Raw genomic sequence first — 21,394 nt, 5'->3', positions numbered from 1 at the left:
TAAATTCCAATTTGTCCACAAAGATAATATTCAATTCAATCCAATAAATAAGTATGTATTAAATACCTAATATATACAGGGAAGCAATTCTACTGGGAATACAAAGGTAATTTTCCTGACATCTATCTAATTAAATTATAGCAAAAAAATCTTTCTCAAAAAAATCATTGTTTGGGGGCACAACAAACCTTGGCCATATAAGGATAGCAAACTTAATCAATAAATGTTGTGTACATTCCAACTGCTCTGCCAATTGGCCATTCCCCCATGTCTCTCCCTCTCCTAAGGCCTCCTTATTCCCTAAGACATAAAAATATTGAAATTAGGTCACTTAATAAACTTACAGTGACCTCTGAGTGTTCAAGTGAAAGGGAGAGTCAATCAATGGGGCAAATTTCATTGTTGTCTTGTTTTAAAAAATTGCCACAGCCACTCCAATTTCATCAACCACCATCCTGATCAGTCAGCAGCCATCAACACTGAGGCTAAACCACTAGCAAAAGATCATGACTTGCTGAAGGATCAGATGATGGCTAGCATTTTTAAGTAATAAAGTATTTTAACTGAATATTTTTAGCAATAGAGTATTTTAATTATGCACCTTTTTTAGACATAATACTATTAAATACTTCATAGACTACAGTATAGTGCAAACATAACTTTTATATGCACTGGGAAAACCAAAAATTTCATGTGACTCCTTTAAATGGGATATTCACTTTATTGTGCTGGTCTGGAAACAAACCCAGAATATCTCCGTTGTTGCCATTTTGTCCTTCATTCTCAAGGAGAACCAATGACATCAGGAGAGTGAAGTCTTGACTTGGAAGTGAATTTGGTTTGAAGGAGGCAGAGCTGTGCAAAGTCATCAGTCTCACACTCTCCTCCAGAGCCATAGGAGTCGAGTGGCAAGACATAGGTCAGGATGACTGACAATGGCCCTGGATGCAGCAGGAGACCTTGGCTTTTTCAAGCTTGGCTTTCAAGCCAAGTCGTTCCCAGGTGTCACGTTATCTGAGGCAACACCCATTCAGTAAGGTATATCCATATTCAAAGATGAATCCTTCCTGTGTATGGGACTAAAAAGGCTGCCTTCATTAATTGTTGGAATTTATAGATTTAGTGCTTAAATACCCACCCTTTTTACATCAACTATGGCAGTACCTTGCCTGACTGGGCAAAACTGCTTCTGCTGAGTGGAATTAAAATATGATCATACATTACTTAAGGAAATGATCCAAAGAATAAAAATATAAATACCTTCAAAAGGAGAGGATACTTGCAAATTCTTTGTATTGGTGTTACTAAATATCCTTCCAAAGGAACATCCGTGTTCTTCCTTCCTCCAAGGAGCATACAGTTCTAGGGTAAAAATAAGTAATTAATTGAATTATCAAATCCTGAGGCTATGAAATTTTCCATTGCTATAAAATTCTCTGGGAAACTTGTGAAAACACATGATGAAATGTGGTTTCTTTCTTTATAAAGAACACATTCAATCACAAACAAGTTTTGAAAAGAAGATTGTGTCCTTTGTATTATTTACACGAGCTAAGATGTTGCCCAAAGCCATAAACATTCTGAATCTATTGATTTTTTTTAAATTTTTTTAAATCACAGATTTTGTTAAGAAATGACCTTAGAGGTCATCCAATTGACTTGAATCTTAGCCTTTAAAGACAGGAAAAGTGAAGTCCAAAGAAGTGAAACAATTAATGCAACAAATATTTTCTGGCCAAGCCTAGACTGAAATTCAAATATCTTATTCACTAGTCATGCACAAAATTTCTCATGAGCTGTAAACCATAAATTAAGTGACAAAAACAACATATACTACAAAAAAACTATTCTCCTATGCAACATTTGATTAAAATAATGGGTTCTCAACTGATTACAAATTGTTAGTGTGACAAATAAATAAGATTCTCAAAGTTGTAGAATTCAATTCAAAAATGCTGGCTAAGCACCTACCATGTACAAGGCACTATACTAGATTCTAAGAATTCTAGTGCAAAACGAAGAAGCCCATATCTTCAAAGGGTTTACATTCTATGAACAAATAAAGTATGTTGACACAAATATGACTATATTAAGAAAGGTTTAGCCCCTGCTCTGAAGGAGCAAACATTCTACTGAAAGAATAAAATGTGCGTGTGTATGCAAATTAATTTCATGAGGGAAAGAGAATTAGGGAGTGAGGATATAAGCAAAATCTTCCCTTAAGAGGTGGCACTGAGGTAAGCATTAAAAGAAGCAAGGGATTTGAAGAGAGTTCATTGCAGGAGATGAAAGGTCAAGGTCATGAAATAGCTAGTGGGCCAGTTTGGTTGGACATAGAGTGCAGGAAGGGGAATAACGTACAGTAAGTTTGGAGGTGGGAGTCATAGAGTGGAAGCTAGAGGTATCATAGTGGTAACAGAGAACCACCAGACATTTGAGTAGGATAAATGATATGTTCATATCTGTGTCTTAGAAATATTATAATCCTCAGAATCACAAATTTGAGTTAGGGAAATTTCTATCAACCTCAGCTTGTGTTGATTTGGATCATGGTAGCCATGAATGAAGAAAATACATAAAAGATTTAATAGGAGCTATTGATTGAACAGAGGAAGTTAGGTGGTGCAGTGGATAGAGTGCTGAGGCTGGAGTCAGGAAGACTTGTCTTAGTGAGTTCAAATCCAGCCTCAGACTCTTACTAGCTGAGTGGCACTTGGCAAGTCACTTAACCTTTTTTGCCTCAATTACCTCAGGTGCAAAATGAGCTGGAAGAGATAAAGGCAACCCATTCTAGTTTCTCTGCCAAGAAAACCCCAAATGGGGCATGAAGAGTCAGGAAAGACTGAAAAACAATAACTGACTTTAAACACACACATACATGCACACACACGTACACACACAGAGATTCATTTAAGGAAAAGCAACATCTAACTCATTGTTGGGGGGAGACTATAATAGCTAGCATAATATAGTACTTCAAGGTTTACAAAATACCTTACAAATTTTATCTCATTGGATTCTTGCAAGATCTTCTTAAAGCTGGTACTATTATCTCCATTCTACAGATGTGGAAAGTAAGGCTGAGGTTTTAAGTGACTTGTGAAAGATCACACAGCTATGATCTGTCTCAGGCAGAACTCAAACCTGTCTACTTCCTGACTCCCAATCCAGTACTCTCTCTACTGCACCACCTAGCTATCACATCCCTGTAGGGTGCATACTGACTTTAAAAAGAAGAAATTTACTTTGCCTATGTTGTGGTGTATTTTTATTTATTTCCCGAACTCATTTTAATCTAGTTTGGGCCTCACTCTGCAGACACTGAGGAGTTTTTTGGACCTCACAGGGTGAATTTGATACCTCTGACATAAGGAAGTCCTAGAATGGAATTTCCCTCCACCAGCATATCAACAATTATTCTGCAAATAATAGTCTAACAGAGTTGACTAGAGACATGGGGACTGAGTGACTTGCTCTGAATCATAGCCAATATCTGTAAGAACTTGGACCCAGTTCTTTCTGGTTCTGAGGCCAGTTTTCTATTTATAGTATAGATGCATAGTATAGAATAGATGTAGTATTCATCACATCACACTGCCTTCGTAAGGTGGGTATTATTATCCCAATTTTACAGATGAGGGAACTGAATTACAGAGATGAGTGGTTTGCTTAAAGTCATACTGCTAGCTCACGAGAGAGCTGTATGTAGAACTCCAGCTTCCTAAATCCCAAGCCATTGTTTTCCATTATACCTTACTACCAGAGAATCTAAAACTGCATCCTTCAGGAAATTGCTTAAATATAATTAAATGATAATAATTAAACTTGGCCTACTAATTATTATTGGCCTAATAATTATCCAGCCCTACTGATAAGAGAAAAATTATTACACAATCTCACTTCTCAGTTGGTTAATCAAATTACTGTGAAAGGAACCTCAACATTTCAGTAAACATCGCTGAGTAATCAATGACACTTTCTGAGGAGCTACTTCAGTCTGAGTCTATCAATGTTTTCAAGGTCAACAGACATTTGTTAACCACCTACTATGTGCTAGTCACTGTGTTAAGTGCTGGAGATACACACACACGCACACACATACACACACACACACACACACAAAGTTCCTGCCATCAAGGATCTCACAACATGCAAACAATTATGTTTAATAAAGCTATGTAGAGAATAAATTGAAAATTATCTCAGAGGGAAACCACAAACACTAAGGGGGACCAGTAGGCAGGATTTTTAGCTATGCCTTGGTGGGAGCTAGGGAAATCAGGAGGCAGAGATAGAAGGGAGAGAATTCCAGGCATTGAAAATGCGTGGAGTTAGTATAATACAGAGTGTCTTGTGCTTGGAGAAGCAAAGAAAGCTTAAGTTGGCAATATACACCATGCAGTAGGCAGTCTTCCCGTTTTGCCAGTAATATCCAAAGTTAATCTCAACTTAGGCATTTTTTTGACTCTGACATTTCTGATCCAAAGAGGAAGGCCAATCTTCACATTTCTTTTCTACCACACCCACCATTTACTTGGCTTTTCCTTCCTGTCCCAGCCAGAACTTTCAAGCTAGGTTAAATTAAACACTGAGGAATTAGACATCTAAAAATGATGAGTTTTGATATACAGTGTTCTTTCTCCCTCTAGAAATTTGTCTTTTAGAATCAAATCAGAATCAACCAGGAGGGGGCATGGCCAGCATTCTCCAGATCACATGCTTACCTCAATCAACCCTTCTGAAAATTCATCTAAAGACAGTTAACTTCTTAGAAGGCATAAGGTGCATGACCCACTCCACTAAAACCAGTTTCTACATTTGAGTATTGATTTAGCCTGGTTTTCAGTAAGCTTTTCAAGAGATCACAGACTATGATAAGTAAAATATATATATACATATACTTACCAAAAGAAATGTCCGTATAGTTCTTATTTTGTTAAGCTCAAGAAGCAATTTCTGTGCCTTTTCATGGTTACTGCAGTATTCATCATAAATACGAAATTTATCTTTCTGCAAAAATAATTAAGGAGAAATTATGGTTATTATATTATTTATTTCCCATTTTAATGTGCATATAAAAGATATATGCGTACCTATAGACATGGATATACATAAGATAACATACACAAGAGGAAAAGTGCCCATTCTAATCACTGAATCATTTATATTTATTCATTCACTCTACAATTTTTAAGTATCTATTATATGCAGATAATCCTGTTTTCTGAGGAAAGGACAAAATTTAAATAAGATGCTTAAATCAGAAGAGTACTTGAATTTGTAGTATATAATCTGTAAGTGAGATAAAGGAATACAGAAAATCACAACAGACAACGTTACATGACAAAATCATTAGAGAATTGAAAAACAAAATGCTAAGGGATGTCAGAGAGATGAGCTTATTAAGAACCAAGGAAAAATGAGAGAATTTCTGGAGGAGGTAGTATTTGAACTGGGCTTTAAAGGAAAGGTAGGAATTTATCAAGCAGACAGGGCAGAAGAATATTCTCAGTAGAGAGAATAGAATAAGAAAGAAGGCATGAAGAAAAAAGGACCCAGGGAATATTCAAGGAAGGGGCAAAGAGTAGTTCAGTGTCACCAGAGCAGAGACTGCCTATAGATATAATGATAATGAGGCGAGGACAGAAAGGAATGGTAAGGTGATGCCAGATAGGATAGACTCTTTAAGACTACTAATTGCTTTCCCAAACTTTCATTCAGACACTACATTTCATGATAAATTGAGTTTTCTTTGAAAAATGTCTGATTTACACCTTTCTTGAGATAGTAAACAAATTTGTTATTTGATATCTTTTTTCGGGATGTAATTGTTTTCCTTTAAAAATATTGCTAAAGTTCACTTGTAAGCTAAGTTAACACAATTTAAAATTCAAGATGTGATAAATACTTCTATTATTTTCAGAGAAAATGCTTACATATTTGATTTACAGTAGAAACAAAGAACTTTCACTATCAACGGCTATATATCATGATAAATCATTTTCAATATTGCAAATTGAGGGAACAAAGTTATAAATAGGATTTTGAGGATGAAATAACATATATAAAACATTCTGCAAACTTTAAAGTGGTATAAAAAGGATGGATTATGATTAGTGTGTCATTGTACTGAAAAAAAATGGATAATTCTTACATTATTTGCCCATTTATGCTCCACAAACTATTTTGTTCAATATAGGTTCAGAATTAATGACAACAGTCAGTTTTTACCCTATGATAAATTTCTACTTTTTTTGTAAAATTGCAATATTCATTTTACTCTTTATAGATATGATAATATGTATAAGATGAAGTGAAACATATATTCAGAATCAAGGCATCATAAGATTTAAAGCTTAGAGATTATCCCCATCCAAAAAAATGATAAAACTAGATTATAAAAAAATGAACTCCTTGAGAACTGGAACTATGTCTTACATCATGTCTTTTTTTAATCCCTCATAGCATGCAGCAAAGTACGTTGCATGCAGTGTGAGTTGAATGTCTATGGGTTGATTTTTAAAATTATATTACTTTAAATTATTTTACAAGATATATCAAACATCTACCAAAGGCGGGGAAATGATCCTTTAAAACAATAAATAGCAACAGCAGAAAAGAAGTTTGCAGAAAAATAAAAATGTTAGGAATATATTTTCAGATTCAAAATGCTATGCAGTACTAATATTTCATATGTAGTAAAATGTGATCAGCTCCCTCCTCTGCCCTCTTTTATTGGAATAATTAAGAATGTATTCCCCCAGACACAGGTGCAGAACCATTATCTGAGTTCTGGGGAAAATATGAATGCTAAAGACATTGTAGCCAAATCAGTGGCTTCCATCTTTGCTACTCCTCTGTGGTTCCCCTAGAGGGCAAAAAAGTGCTCAGGTGCCACAAGGTAAGTTTGCGCTTTGTGGTACCCTGAGCTGTAAAAGTCTAGGTTCATGTAATAGGCAGAAGTTTCAGCAAAGAAAGCCCCTCCTGTTCCCAAGAAAGTCCCTCTTTCTAACACAATGTAGGAAACAATAGGATTATGATGATTCTCTTTCCCTTCCATATTACCTTTCCTAGAAAAGTACTTTATTCAAAAATAACAGCAACAGCACACGGCAGCTATGTAATTTGTTCACTTAGAAATGGTGACAATTCCTTCAAAGAAAACAATAAAATTACAAACTGTAATGACCACATACTTTAAGTAATGATCTGTACAACATAATGATTAACTCTCAATCCCAACAAAATGGTCAAATGAAACTCCATTTTTTAGAGTTACTTAAATCTTGCAACTGGGGGGGTTTTATTTGTAGTTTCAATTAATTATGGAAACCCTCAGGTGAGAAAATACTCCCCTTTTATTCTACAAGTAGCTGTTCACTAGCCTATCATTTGCTGAAATAATTTTAGATATTCTATAAAAGTGATGAAAATGATCACCATACTATATGCAGAACTGAAAATGCACTCAAATAAACATTTGTTGAATGAAGGAATGTACTAATCAATAATATCACCCAGATTTATGTGCTTGCTCTTTTTCTGCTGCTTTGTTAAGAAATTAACTATTTTTTTTGAGAAATTTTCAAAATAGGGTACATAGAAAATTTAGTCACTACATTTGCACACCTGTCAACAGTGAGAGGCTTTTGACATATCATATTCCAAGAGAACACCCCGAGAAAGAAAAGGTTCATCTAGACTCCAGTGGAGTGAGGATTTCCCTGTTGAAAAGACAAGTTCCCTATGTTTTAATGAAACATAAAAATCTATTCATGATGAGAAGCCTGAATATTCATTAGAGTTCAAAGCTACAGAGGATGCTAAAGACTAACTTGTTTTTTAAAAAAGAGCTGTTTATTCTTCACTGAATAAAATGATGTGAGGTAGTCTTTTTCCTGGCTATGAGTGCAAGTTCCCAGTAGCCTTAAAAGACCTTGAATGATTGGTGTCAAGTTTCAGTTTCCATGCTGACTCTGCACATGCCTCTATGCCAAGACCCCCCAAAGAAAGAAAAGAAAACAAATACTTAAGATAAACAGACAACCATATGAAAAAATAGCCTACAAAGTGAAGAAAGCAGGTTCCAACTTCCTGTTGAGCATTAGGTTCAGGATGTAAACACTCTTCCACTACAGTGAGGAATTCTTTATGAACTGAAAGTATATCTTCAATGTTTGAAAAAAGCATCTGTAAATAAAGAAACAAATGAGTAAGTAAGAGAAACAGAAAAAGATATAGAATTAAAGACAGAAATGTTCACAGCAATTTTAATTTACCTTCACGGTTTCTTCTGTAACATTTTTGTCAACTTTTGATGCTGCACACTGGATCATTCGGTGCAAAAAGGCCTGATGGAGAAAAGAAGACACATTATGATGATAGTGTTATGTAATGTGCTGGATGTATAGGATACCAAATACAGTATGTCCCGTTTAGGGTTTAAAAAGCTTTTGGGATACCCTATATATTCAAAAACATTTTAAAGTTAAAATTTATAAATCTAGCTATTTTCAAATAGCTGTTTGCTGCATAAAGATCTGGATAGATTTTTGACAAAAATAATAATTTTGAGAACCACTTTTATATGGGTTTCTTTTACATTTAGGAACATTTCACTGTTTTTCATTCCTGAAGAACATCAGTCTTTATTACAAGGTAGAGGCAGAGCCTGGAAGCAAGGGGACAGGTAAAAATTTAATTTTATGTCAAGATTCCTTTTCCTTTCAAAGAACTCAAAGGAAATTAATACAAAGAATCCTGGTGGTCTAATGCAGAAATTATTGGCAGAAATCCAGAATATTTGATTCAAAGTCTCAGGTTCATCATGCTAAAAGCAAGTTAAAAGTTAGTGAAGACAAAGATGCATTTTTTTTCCCTTTGAAGTTTATGTGTCTCCTAAAATCTATCCATAGACTCTAAGAATTTCTGATCTAAATGATGATAATAAATGACATTACATGGAATCACTGATTCCTCTATTTGAAAAATGCTATGGAATTATTCAAGTAATTCAAATTACTACCTGAATTTAGGCATACTGAACTGAGTGACAGATTTCTCTCACATTATCTAAATGCCCATGGTAATTTTCATGTTTTATGTAATTTTAAATGTAAGGGCTATTATTTTCCCATGTGTACATAGCAAAACTATGTACTTTAGAAGCTTCCATGAGGTATTGATATAACATGGGTGACTTACATGCCAAGTTTACACTGTAAATCAACCATATGATAGACAAGTCAGAACTCATGAAAAAAGTAAAAGGGAAAGAAAAGTTTGACTGTCTGGAAAGAATTTTAAGAGCTTTCATAATCTTTTTAATTGCTGTATGATGTTGGTATCATGCTCAGTACCTTAAGCAACAAATTAAAGTAATTAAAATTTAATGTAATGAAATAATAAATGGAGTCGTGAAATACAGTGAACATTAAAAGTAATCAAAATAAACCATGCCCTTGCTTAATTGTACAACAATATATCCCACTCATTTTCCTCCTTAAAAACATGAAACCTTTTTGCTCAGTTTAAAAAAAGACAAACTGGAACTTGTTAGAATCTCTGATCAATCTTATATTTTCCCACAAGCTGAAAATTCTATTTGCTTAAAGTTGCACATAGTTGATGAGAACAAAAAAATCATGAAAAACTGCTTAAACATCACAGTTGTTCAATTACATTTTATGAAAAAATAAAACCTGTATGTTAGAGAAGAAGATACATATGGCACTAAGGAATTAAATAAATACTAATACAATTATTTTAATTTCCTAAGTCTTTCACAAAGAACCACTGCATCTATTCCCAATTTTAATATTTTAAATGTAGTACAATCTTAAGACTCTCCCAAATCAAGCTCAAAAGCATTCCCTACTCACCTACTCACCCTACTTGCCTCCCCAAAATAAAATTATAACAATTTCTAGAAATGATGCTATAATATAATATAATATGTATAATATAATGTTCTATTTAAATTATGTATTCTTTTATTTCTAGAATTACTTCTGAAGACCATCTATGAAGTTATGGAGGGGCTGAGGTCTGCATAAATCAGTACCCACATCAGTGAAGTAGTGGGATGTTCATTTATTTACTATGGGGCAGGTTTCCATCATAATCATAAATCTGTATCTTGATCCATTTTTTTTAATAGAGCCAAGGACACAGCCAATCCTACTTTATGCTATCTTTCCATGACCCAGCAAAAACAAAATAAACAATTCTGAAAGAATAGATTTATTCCCCCACTCCATGGAAATCTATTCCCTTTTTTCTTCCTTTGTTCAAATATCTGTCTCAACATTCATTTCCCATGTATTCCTTTCCTGTCCCTTCTCTGAATTTCTCTATCTCCTTCAATCACTTTTCTTATTTGAGAAACAGCCAAAAGACCCTCAGCAATTCACTGCCTAGGTTGTCTCAGTCTGAGCATAGCCACAGGAGCCAGGAAGAGAGATAGGTAGAGACAGATGGGTCAGAGAAAGATATGCAAAACTCTATAAAGAGAGTTGCAGCTACACAAAACATCCATTTTCCTAGATATGCATATATTGGTATATTGTTGGATCTCTGGAGTTTCTGTTTTAAAAAAAAAAAGATTCCACATGTTTTTCAGAGTTATTGTGGCAGTCCATGTTATAAGGTGTTTTATTTTTTCAAGAGAGATCAGAACTATTTCTCCCCCATCTCTAATTTATTGCATACTGTTTTTCTCTCACTGTGTTTTTGCTGAAGGCATTTGCTAAAGGTCACACGCTAATTAATATAAAAGAAAAGCTAGGAATGTCACAGATTCACTATGGAGAAACCAAAGGAAGGAAAAGTCCAAATTGATATATAATAAGTAGGAAGATGACAGGAATCCTTTTCCTGCTTTTCTCTGCTCACCAGTTCAAAAGTAAAATCAAAGCCCAGGTCCACTATTATCTCCAGAAAATCTAACCCTAATTTTAAATTCTAGATTTGCTAAGCTTTAATGATCCCTCTTAATTCTCTTTAGTTCTAGTTCTTCTGGGTTTTTCATCTGCCAGATACCCATTCTTAGTTATTTTTCTCCTTATATTTCATACAAGATAGTCTCTGAGAATTTCTGGGTCATTCAGGGAGTCTCTTGCATTGGTATTTACAACCTAGGCATTGCTGGTATTTTAGCAACCTGATGTGTACCTAAACTGCTGTATTATACTACTATCACAGAGACAGAAGATTCTTCATTCAGAATAAGCAGTATGGTTCTATTTGCAAGTGTGACCAATCAGCAATGATGTATAAATATCTGTAAGTTCATTGATTGCAGGGACTCTTTCATCTTTTTTTTCTGTGCATTCCTAGCACCTTACAATGCTTGGTGCATAGGAGTGGATCTAAGATTTCCCAGGTACATAAAATTCTCAGATAAGGAAACTCCATCTGTAGTATAGCTAGGTACCTCCTCAGCAACTTGTAGTTAGCCCTAGGGAACTGAGAAGTTAACTGATTTGCCAAGGGTTACAGTCTCAGAAAGTATCAGAAGGCAGACACTTGAGGCTAGCTTTCTATCAACTCCACCATGCTATCCCTAATGACTGCTATGTATTAAATGCTTAGTCAATGGAATTGAATAATGCTCAATTCAACAGCACATATGCAAAAAGTGGTATGAAATTGAATTGATATATTTCATCTCTGATAATAAAGATTGAAAATCTAAAATGATCATTAGAGTTCCATGAAAGAATATCTCCGTTTCACTAAGTTGTAGAGAGTGTTTTCAGAACAAATGGTTACCCTAGGACCTTAAAAGATTATTAAATAATATGTGTGTGTTTTTCAATTTTATTGAAGAAATGGACTTTCTTGGAGTGGAGACTTAAAGTCATAAAAAGTGAAAAAGTCACTTAAAGAAAGTTAATACATTTTTAGAACACTGATTAAATGGAACTGAATCTTGCAATTTATCCACTCATAAAGCATGACACTCCAAACACAATGTTCTACCTAAACTATAAACTCAATGAGGGCAAAGATTGTTTTCATCTAAACTTTGTCTTTTATTCTAAATTTGGGTGTGTGTGTGGGGAAATCTTACCCCCCCAAATTGAACTTTGTTTTTGAAAAAAAATGAGTACAGAGAGTAACTAGAATAGTATGACATAGTAGTCTTTCTCTGCAAATAGTTCTTTCAAAAAACCAAAGATTTCTTGTTAAAGATTTACTCATTCCTTTATACAATATCCCTTTATACAATATTTTTCTTTGGGAAAGTTATTTTTTTTTTGCCTCAACCTGTGATTTTACTGGGGTAGGAAAACTCCCAGTGTGTAAATTCTCTCCATTATACAGATTGGCATCTGTCTATAGTTTCAGAGAGTTGCCTACAAGCCAGTCTCCTATCCTATATACCATGATTCCCTATTAGAGTAAATAAAACTGGAATAGTTATACACACACACATACACTTGTTTGTTTTTAATTTTTAAACAGATCCAGAGTACAAATCAGCCAATGTGGCATCCCCATGATGATCAGCTTTGAAAGCTTTCCAAGATTCCAAGACATCAGAAGCATTTCCTCTGGAAGCACTCGGCACTGATACTTTTACTATATTTCTTGGGGCTCACAAGAACCACCGGATGAAGGAAGTAATAGTTCTCTTCTGATCACCACAACTGTTAAAGAAGAGGCATTTGATATTCCTAGATGTATTAGAATAATAATGAGAAAGAATGCCTTCTCTCTAAGTCTATCTGCCCCATTGCTAGTTAAAATTTGTTAGTTAAGGGGAAGGCAAAGGGGTATTATAGTTCATTGTCAATGTTGTTCCTTCTTTTTTAATTCTCACTTATTACATATATTAAGCCTATTGCTAAATCTCACCTTCATAACATCTCTACAGTATGTCCCCTTCTCTCTACTCAAATAGTCACCATCTTAGTTCAGGCTTTAATCTCCTCCTGACTAGATTCTTACAGTTGCCTTCTAATTGGTCTGCCAGTCTCAACTCTATACCCTAATCGATCCTCCATTTAGCTTCTAAAATGATTTTTCTAAAGTACAGCTATAACCACATTATATCCCTGTTCAATAAACTTCAGACTCTCAACTATCTTCTGCCCCAGCTGTTGGTGCCCTCCTCTCTAAGATTACCTTCCATCAAATCAATATAGACCATGTGTTGTAGTTTTAGTAATAATAGAAGCAGCAGCAGTAGTACTAGTAGTAGTAGTAGTAGTAGTAACAGCAGCCCAATCATAATTATTACAATAATAATATTTACATAGTGCTATGAGGTTTTAAAAAGTGCTTTACAAATACTTTCTCCTTTTTGTCTTCATAATAACCCTGTGAATTAGCTGCTACTATGGTCTTTCCCATCAGGAGGACGTCTTAGGTAACTGACAGGAATGAGGCTATCTCGGGCTTGCGTCTTCTTCCCTTTGTAATAAACAGGATATTAGGAAATCTCAAAAATTATCTGGCACCTTCCCCTTCCTGGGTACCCGAGAAGCATGGCAGTAGCTACCAAAGTAATTATAACTAATTTCCATATTTAACAATTCTATAGGTAGTAATTTCACTAGAGTAGTTTCCTAGGGTGGGAGACATGAGCTAATAATTGTGAGTGGTAGAGAGAGGAAACGCAGACCCAAGGAGAGGTCAAGCCAGGGTTGGTTGGTTTGTTTGTTTTTTACCATTCATGCCCCTGGATCCTTTTGCCTAAATAAAGTAACCTTTCACTCCCTTTTGTACATCCCAATTTCAGCTCTTTATTCTAATACCTATAGAAATGCTCAGATCTCTTCTACCCTTTAAAGGCTCCTCCACTGACTCTGCTACCACATTAACAATCTTTCATTTGTCCTGGACTTTCACACTTCAGGTTTCTCCCCAATCCATCCCTTAATCCCATGCATTTTGTCCTATGTTGAAATTCTGTGATTCTACGATTCCTGTTACTCTACTGAAAATTCCACTGACTAAAGAATAGTATTCTCCCACTGTCCCTTGAACCTTGACGTATCCAAAACTGATCTCATCATGTGCCTACGAAATAACTCCCTTTCCTCAACTTATTTATTTTTGTTGATAATTCCACATTCAATCAATAAATCAGTCTTCTAATGTTGGTCATTTATTTGCCCCCATTCCTTATCTCATGTGCTCAGTTAATACAGTGCTATCAGTTCTACCTCTGTAACCTCTCCTGTATATCCCCTTTCCACTAAGTGCACTTGGACCCTTCATATCTTCTGGACCACTCACCCAAAAATTGTCATCTAGTCTCCTACCTGGTAATCCTGGATCTAATTTCTCCTCTCAAAACCACCTTGACACTGCTATCCAAACAACCTTACTAATACACCTCTCATTTATGCGCTCTAAACAGAAGTACAGCAGCATCCCATTGCCATTAGTCAAATATAAACTTCTATAACAGCATGCAAGACCATCTACAATCTGGCTCCACCTTTTCTTTCTAGTTTGATCTTATAGCCTTTCCCCTTCACATACTTTATACTCCCTTATTCTCATGCTTCTTAACAATATCTCAAGCCTTAACTTACATAATTTTCAATATCTGTAGTTGATTATTTCTACAACTCTATTTCAGTGTGTTCTAAAATCTTTGACACCTTCCTTGATTGTGCCTCACTCAAGATATTCTTTCTTCCTTCAAATATTTCATAATATTTTGCCAACTCTCTCATTTGCATTCCTAATCTTTTGTCCTAACCAGATAGCCACAGAATTTAAAGTCAGAAAGGATCTTAGAGAATATCTAATATAATCTTTCATTTTAGTAATCATAGTGTTGGACTATGTGACATGCCTGGCATGGGTTCATACAATATAACTCTCTTGATGCAATACAGAGAACATCTAGTCTCATTTTACAGGTTCAAAAGTTTAGGTAATTTATCCCAAGTCATACAAGTCTTCTAACTAAAAAATCCATTTCTCTCTCCCCCATATCATACTACTGCAAAATAATACAGATTTTTTTTATATACCTTGTTCTCCATTCTCACCTCTGAAGAGATGGAAACATAAGTTTTTTGATAGCAGAAACTTCATCACTGTATCCTGAGAATCTATCTCAAGCTTCTGAAGAGAGTAGGTGCTCAACAAATATTTCTTGGATTGAACTGAATATTGGGCTCCTAAATTCTAATAGGAAAGTGGCACAATTTACACTTGTGAAGTCCTTTGATATCCTTAGAAAGGAGATACAGAATAATAGTTCTTATAAATATTTTAAGTACATTTTATCATGAAGTGGTGAATTCACAAAAAGCATGCGATTCATCCAGTGATTTGTGTTAGCCAGTTTGTGTTTTATGGGCTAAACTGGTGGACATATGGAACAATCAGTATTTCTGGGAAGGAAGCATTTGTTAAGTATAACTAATTGAATGCACTGTTGAATTCTATCACAATTCAGCAGGGTGCTTTTCCCCCTCTTTGTCATACAAATACTGTTTTGTACATTGTAGATATACTGATAGATTTGTATGTGACTTTGCGGGTAGGAGAGAATTACTGTGCCAAAAGCTATTGTGCTATTCAGGAATTTACACTCAAGCAGATAATTTCAGCAATGCACTAGAATGAAAAAAAAAAAATCTGATGGGAAAGTCCACCAAGCAAAGTCAATTACATGGACAAAATTCTCTAACATAGTTTTTTCTCTGCCACAAGAAACCAGCTACTTCCAGAATCTAGGTAGTACCTTACTCTCATGGAAGTATTTACTAGTGAATGCAATTATTTCCATCAGAGGCAAATCTATCTAGGTAGAGATCATCACCATCACATTCATCATGTAATTGGGGAAGCAAAATAAAGTAATTAAACTCAATCTCTTACTCTGTCTCTCTGTCTCTGTCTCTGGCTCTGTCTCTGTCTCTCTCTCTCTCTGTCTCTCTCTGTTCCTCCTTCTCTCTCTCTGTTCCTCCTTCTCCCTCTCTCTTTCTCTCACTTTCCCAGTCTTAGTTCAATGGTCTTAGTAGTTATGAATGAAAAAAATAAAATGAGAAAATCATAAACTCTCAAAAATGCAATGAGTAGAAAAAAGGAATTTCCACTTTCTAACTAAACATCATGAAGAGATGATTCAGAGGTTCCTTCTCCAAGTAGTCATCAATCCCTGTAAATCAGGGGTTTGTAACCTAGAACCCATGAACTTGTCATTTTAACACTTTTAACTGTATTTCAATATAATTGGCTTGCTTTATAATTCTATATATATTCAATTTTATATATTTTAAAACATTATTCTGAGAAGGGAACCATAGTCTCCCATCAGATTGTCAAATGGGTCTGGGTCTACAACACAGTTTAAGAACTCCTGCTCCAAAACCCTCGAAGGATACTTTTAGTCAAAAGAACTTTGCTCAGTGTTCTCAATAAGTTAGGAAGACAAAGCTTAAGCTATAACTCTAACATAATCCAGAGAGCAGACATTTAGTTCTTCATTTTATTATTCTATGACTCCCTTTTTTGCAGTTGAATTTTTTATTATGGTCACAAAATGTTAACTTTTAGGAAAAAAAGACCTAATTTTATTTTCTTATGGAGTTAACTTCATAGTGTTTATTACAGAGCTGTGAAGCAGATAAATTTAAAGTTCTTATTTGTCCCTACACTAGATAATTTTCCCTACTTCTCCATCTTGGCAAAAATCCTGAAAACTCTAATTAATTTCCTCTTCAGTTCAGCATCTCTAATTTCTTCCTCACCATCAGCTTTTTCCCCACTACCTTCAAACATGCACTAGTCTTCAATACCTTGAAAAAATTTTTGAAACTTTACAGGACCATCATGATGCCCCTTTACCTACCAAACTTCTACCATCAAAAATAATCTTCTAAAGTGCTAGCCTGACTTTGTCACTCCCTAGCTTACAAACCTTGTGTGGCTTCCCTTGGCCTGTATGACAAACTCCTTATTGTTAGAATTTAACATGCTTCGCATTCTAGCTGGCAACTACCTTCTCAGCATCTTTCTTCAGGCTTTTCCTATTCATGAACTCCAGATTCCAGCCAAACTAGACTATTAGTCATTCCCTGAACATGTATAATGCTCCTGGGCATTGCCTGGAGTGCATTCCCTCTTCATCTCTGCCTCTCAGAATTCTTATTTTCCTTGAAAGTTCAGCTCAATATAGAAAATCTTCCCTGATTCCAATTTCCTTACCCCAAATTAGAATACTCTCCTTCCTCAATTTTCCTTCTACTTTACTTCCATTTGTACATTATATCCCACCAATATAATTTCACTCAGCACAATGTGCACATTTATACAAAAAAAAATTCTCCAGACCATACCATAGTCATTGACTTGATTCATTTTCTGATGAGCATAGTATTCATTTCTGAGGTTTGTAACACTTCAGTATTTTTGAAAGGCAATGAGAAGAGAAACACCAAATAACAGTGAATTTCTGGGAAACAAATTTTATCAAATCCTACCAAGTGTCAAACCAATGAGAAAATACAAGGGGAAATAAATTGAAAATTTGTACAATGAATGGAATAGAATGAAGCAAAAATGTCATTAATAAGCTCATTTCCATAGAAATTGACTTACTACTACCCTGACAAAATATTCATGAAGTTGATTTAGTTCAGGTAAATAAAACTAATTCTTTCCTTTGCTTTCCAGAAAAGAAAAATCTATCTACACATGTACACACGTTTGTAATGTCTGAATTTTTACGTCTGTACTAGACATCTAAAAAGAATGTGTCCACCATTTAAAAACTATAATCATCATTATATAGGCACAAAGATACAAGACAGTTTTAAAACTGTCAAAAACAGCAAACTGCCTGAATACTCATAGCAGATATTCATTTAAAAAAAGCTACTGAATTTTGCCCTCTAGATTAGCTATAAAATCTCATCACATTCTGAGAAAGGCAGTTAACTATGGCAAATGTGTTACTTCTAAGTTCAGGTTCTCTGAGTTATAAAATCGAATTCTCTATGGTACAGACTAGCACAGTAGAGTCAAATGCTAGCAGCAAAATTATACATACATTTATCCTACAATACATATAATGCCTCCCTGACTTTTGAATCTTGTCAGTGAGGAAAGGCAATGGCATGATACTGAAACACAATCTCTCTTTTACAGAAGGGAGAGGTGAAGTGGCCATAGGGATGCAGTGTAGGGTACAGAAATACAGAACATTGCATATTGTATCAGTTTTTTTTCTGATGTGTTTTGCTAGGTTTCCTTTTCTTCTCAATATTTTACTTTTTGAAAAATTGTTTATAAGAGATGAATCTTTTGGAGGAGAGGGGAGGTGGACAAGCAAACTAGCCAATGTGAAAACAAAGGATACTCTTAAATGATGAGACAATGGCCAAATTTGATTAAACATTACAAATATACTGAATTTTAAATTATGGAAAGAGGTAGTATGTGAATAAGTCCCAAAATGGGAGAAGAAAAACATGCTTAGCTGTAGAATGTGTTTATGATTATAGAAGGATAAGAGTGTGTCTGATATTTGGTGAATTCACATGTTAAATAAAACAACTAAATAAATTAAATTTTAAAAAAAGGTCAACCTTTGTCCCTAAACAGCAAGAACTTATTTGCTATTTCTCACTCCACACTGAAGATAAAGAAAAATAATAATGCACGTATTAATATATACTTTTTTACAAATATTATATATATATGAACAAACACACAGAGGTATACAAATATATGTGCATATGTGTATATATGTACATGTGTGTACAATGTATATACATATATTGTGTGCATGTATATGTGTGTGTGAAATGGTAATTTAAATGGGAAAATCTTTCCTATTCATTAATAGACCCATGAGACTTACTTAAATCACATGGAAACCTAAGTCATATGTGGTGGGAGGAGTTTGCTGAATGGGTGGAACAGAATGGGTAGAACAGAGCTGGGAGGAAGTTGGTCAGGCTAGTCAGAGTTGGGAAGGACACAGGCAAGCAGACAGCTAGGCTCCTGAGTGTTTGTGGGAAGGCCCTGGGGTGGGGGCTTTGGGGGTAGGGGAAGGCTTGGGAATTGCTTTATTCCCAACAGTGCTAATGGGTATTGACTTCTTGGTTACTATGACTGATTTGGCTTTCAGGTTCTGGGATTTGGCTTTCTGGTATCTGAATAAATGTTTTTCTTCTGCCTTCTATATGGAGAGTCTGTTATGCTTTGCAATTCAGAACTATGCTAGCATATTCAGAGTCACCAACAGTGCTGTGAATATTATCTTGGTGATACATTTGGCATCATGATCAGGTATGCAGGGTAGAGGCAGAAAGGATTTAAAGGAAGAAATGAATATCCCAGAATGGGAGGATTTCCATATTCCTCCCTAGCAAAGGAATGGGCCAATAGCACTGGACCCTGTGAAAAATGGGAAGCATGGTGACAGGAGGGGAAATCTAGAGATTTGGAAAGGTGTTTGCAAATACCAATAAGACCAGGGAAGGAGCTGGCAAGGGTATGTAGGAGAGGCTGGATTTTTTATTAACAGGTTAGTGTATGATGTATGAAAGCAGAGACAAGCTGCTGAAGAAAAAAATTCAAATGGAAAAAGAGTTAGCTAGTTTGCATGGGAATTCTCAGCATTCAGGCTCTCTTTTAAAAGAGCAAGCTGGGGGGTCTCAGGTGGAAAAAAAGGCTATTCAATTAGCTAAGAAGTGGAAGATTGGCAAAAGAAATGTGCATACAACCTTTGCATAGACCCAGCCCAGTTGTCAGGAGATTGCATGGGCAGAAAATGTACTTAAGTTGAGTTGCAAAATGAAGCAATGTTGCAGGGGGAAACTTCTCAGGCACAAGCTTATTCCACACTAAGGGGAAAACAAGAGAACCAAGCAAAGAACACAGTGTTCAGGGAGATAAATGATGATTTTACTAAGCAAGAGGTCACGGATATTTTGAGTCAGTTCATCCAAAGGATGGGAGAATCATTAAAATTTTAGATGATGAGAATGAGTTATGAAGGAACTGGAGAAGTATAGATAAATGGCATGGATCGCTTGAAATTTTCAGGTATCAGAATCCTTTTGTACAGTAAGCCTTTAGAGATTACAGTATGCAAGGAGGTAACAATATGACTAATCTGTTGACTTTGGTTGCAGAAGGATATGGTAAGTAGTATCCTATTGATTCTTTGTGGCCAGGTGGAGATAAATCCTAGTATTCAGTTAGGGACCGTATAAGAAGGTTAAAGGAGGAGGTAATAAAGACCACCATTATGACTGGAAACACAGGTGCATATTATGATACCTCCTTAGCAGTTCCCTATAAGAATACAGTAGTAACAACGGCTCCCTCTGCTTACTAACACCTAGTTTTGACTATAATAATTGGGAAAATAGCAAACCCTCTTTCAGAGGTGCTGGACAAGATTTCACAGTTAAGGGACTTAGGGGACTGGGGAAAAGATAAATTTCCTGGAGAGAGATGAGTAAATAGCCAGCGGATTCAAAGTTGGAATAGACTGACAAGGAAAGAATTGTTTACTTCTCTATTGAGAGTAGGGGTAGATTTTGAATAGATGGTATTCCAACTAATGAACTACACAGAATGTACCAAGAAAAGGGACTTGATACTAGATGGAATATAGAAGTTAGGACTATCCCTACAGACCTTCCTGAAACATTGTATCCAATTTCTCACACCTTCAGGGAGAATAGGAAATTGGTTGAACAACAGATCAGATTAAAGAAATACACAGAAAGGATTAAAAACCCCATATCAATTTTAACATATGTTGGAAAAATGGATCAAATACTGTAACTAGGGCATTAATAGACACTGGGGCAGAGGCCTCCCTTATATATGGAAACCCTGATAAGTTAAAATGTCGAACTCCTATAGCTATCACAGGACTGGGAGGAGCTGAAATATCAGCCAGATAAGTCAAACTAATTCTAAAAACTGTACAATTATCTAAGAAAGAATATACAGTGGCAATTGTAGCCATTCCTGAATACATCATTGGAACAGATATACTGAGAAGTATCACTTCAAATTTACCTGAGAGGAGATACTAATTTGCAGTAAAGAAGATAGGAATTAATACAGATTTAGTGGGTAAAAAGGTCCCAATCACTTTACCTGAACCTTCTGAAGTAATTGTTTTAAAGCAGTATCATGTGCCAGATGGGCAAGATGAAATTACCAATGCTATAAAGGAATAAGTTGAGGTAGGAGTGTTAGTCCCTACAATCACATAATGGAATAGTCCTGTCTGGCCAGTACAAAAGTCAGATGGGACATGTCAGATGACAGTGGATTATAGACAAATGAATTACGTGACTCCTTCCTTGGATGCTGCTGTTCCAGATACCATTACCTTAATAGAAAGAATCCAAAAATATGGAGGGACTTGGTACACAGTTATTGATTTAGT

The 21,394-nt window shown here is 35.3% G+C and overlaps 1 protein-coding gene across 3 annotated transcripts in view; it reads right to left on the bottom strand.

Annotated features, from left to right (window-relative positions):
• Window positions 1-21,394, bottom strand: part of PREX2 (phosphatidylinositol-3,4,5-trisphosphate dependent Rac exchange factor 2) — a 426,568-nt gene that overhangs the window by 312,224 nt on the left and 92,950 nt on the right. For all 3 annotated transcript variants that reach the window (XR_011966134.1, XM_072604786.1, XM_072604787.1), the window contains exons 2-5: window positions 8,280-8,351; window positions 8,068-8,190; window positions 4,906-5,010; window positions 1,261-1,362 (exon numbers count right to left, since the gene is read on the bottom strand). Coding sequence is in view for 2 of the 3 variants with exons in the window: in XM_072604786.1 (XP_072460887.1) it covers window positions 1,261-1,362; window positions 4,906-5,010; window positions 8,068-8,190; window positions 8,280-8,351 (402 nt within the window). In the remaining variant the exon portion in view is untranslated. The remainder of the gene's footprint in view (window positions 1-1,260; window positions 1,363-4,905; window positions 5,011-8,067; window positions 8,191-8,279; window positions 8,352-21,394) is intronic.

Source organism: Notamacropus eugenii, chromosome 4 (assembly GCF_028372415.1).
Source record: "Notamacropus eugenii isolate mMacEug1 chromosome 4, mMacEug1.pri_v2, whole genome shotgun sequence".
In the NCBI taxonomy this organism is placed as follows: domain Eukaryota; kingdom Metazoa; phylum Chordata; class Mammalia; order Diprotodontia; family Macropodidae; genus Notamacropus; species Notamacropus eugenii.
The sequence above is the reverse complement of the archived record's forward strand: the minus strand, read 5'-3'. Positions and strand labels throughout refer to the sequence as shown.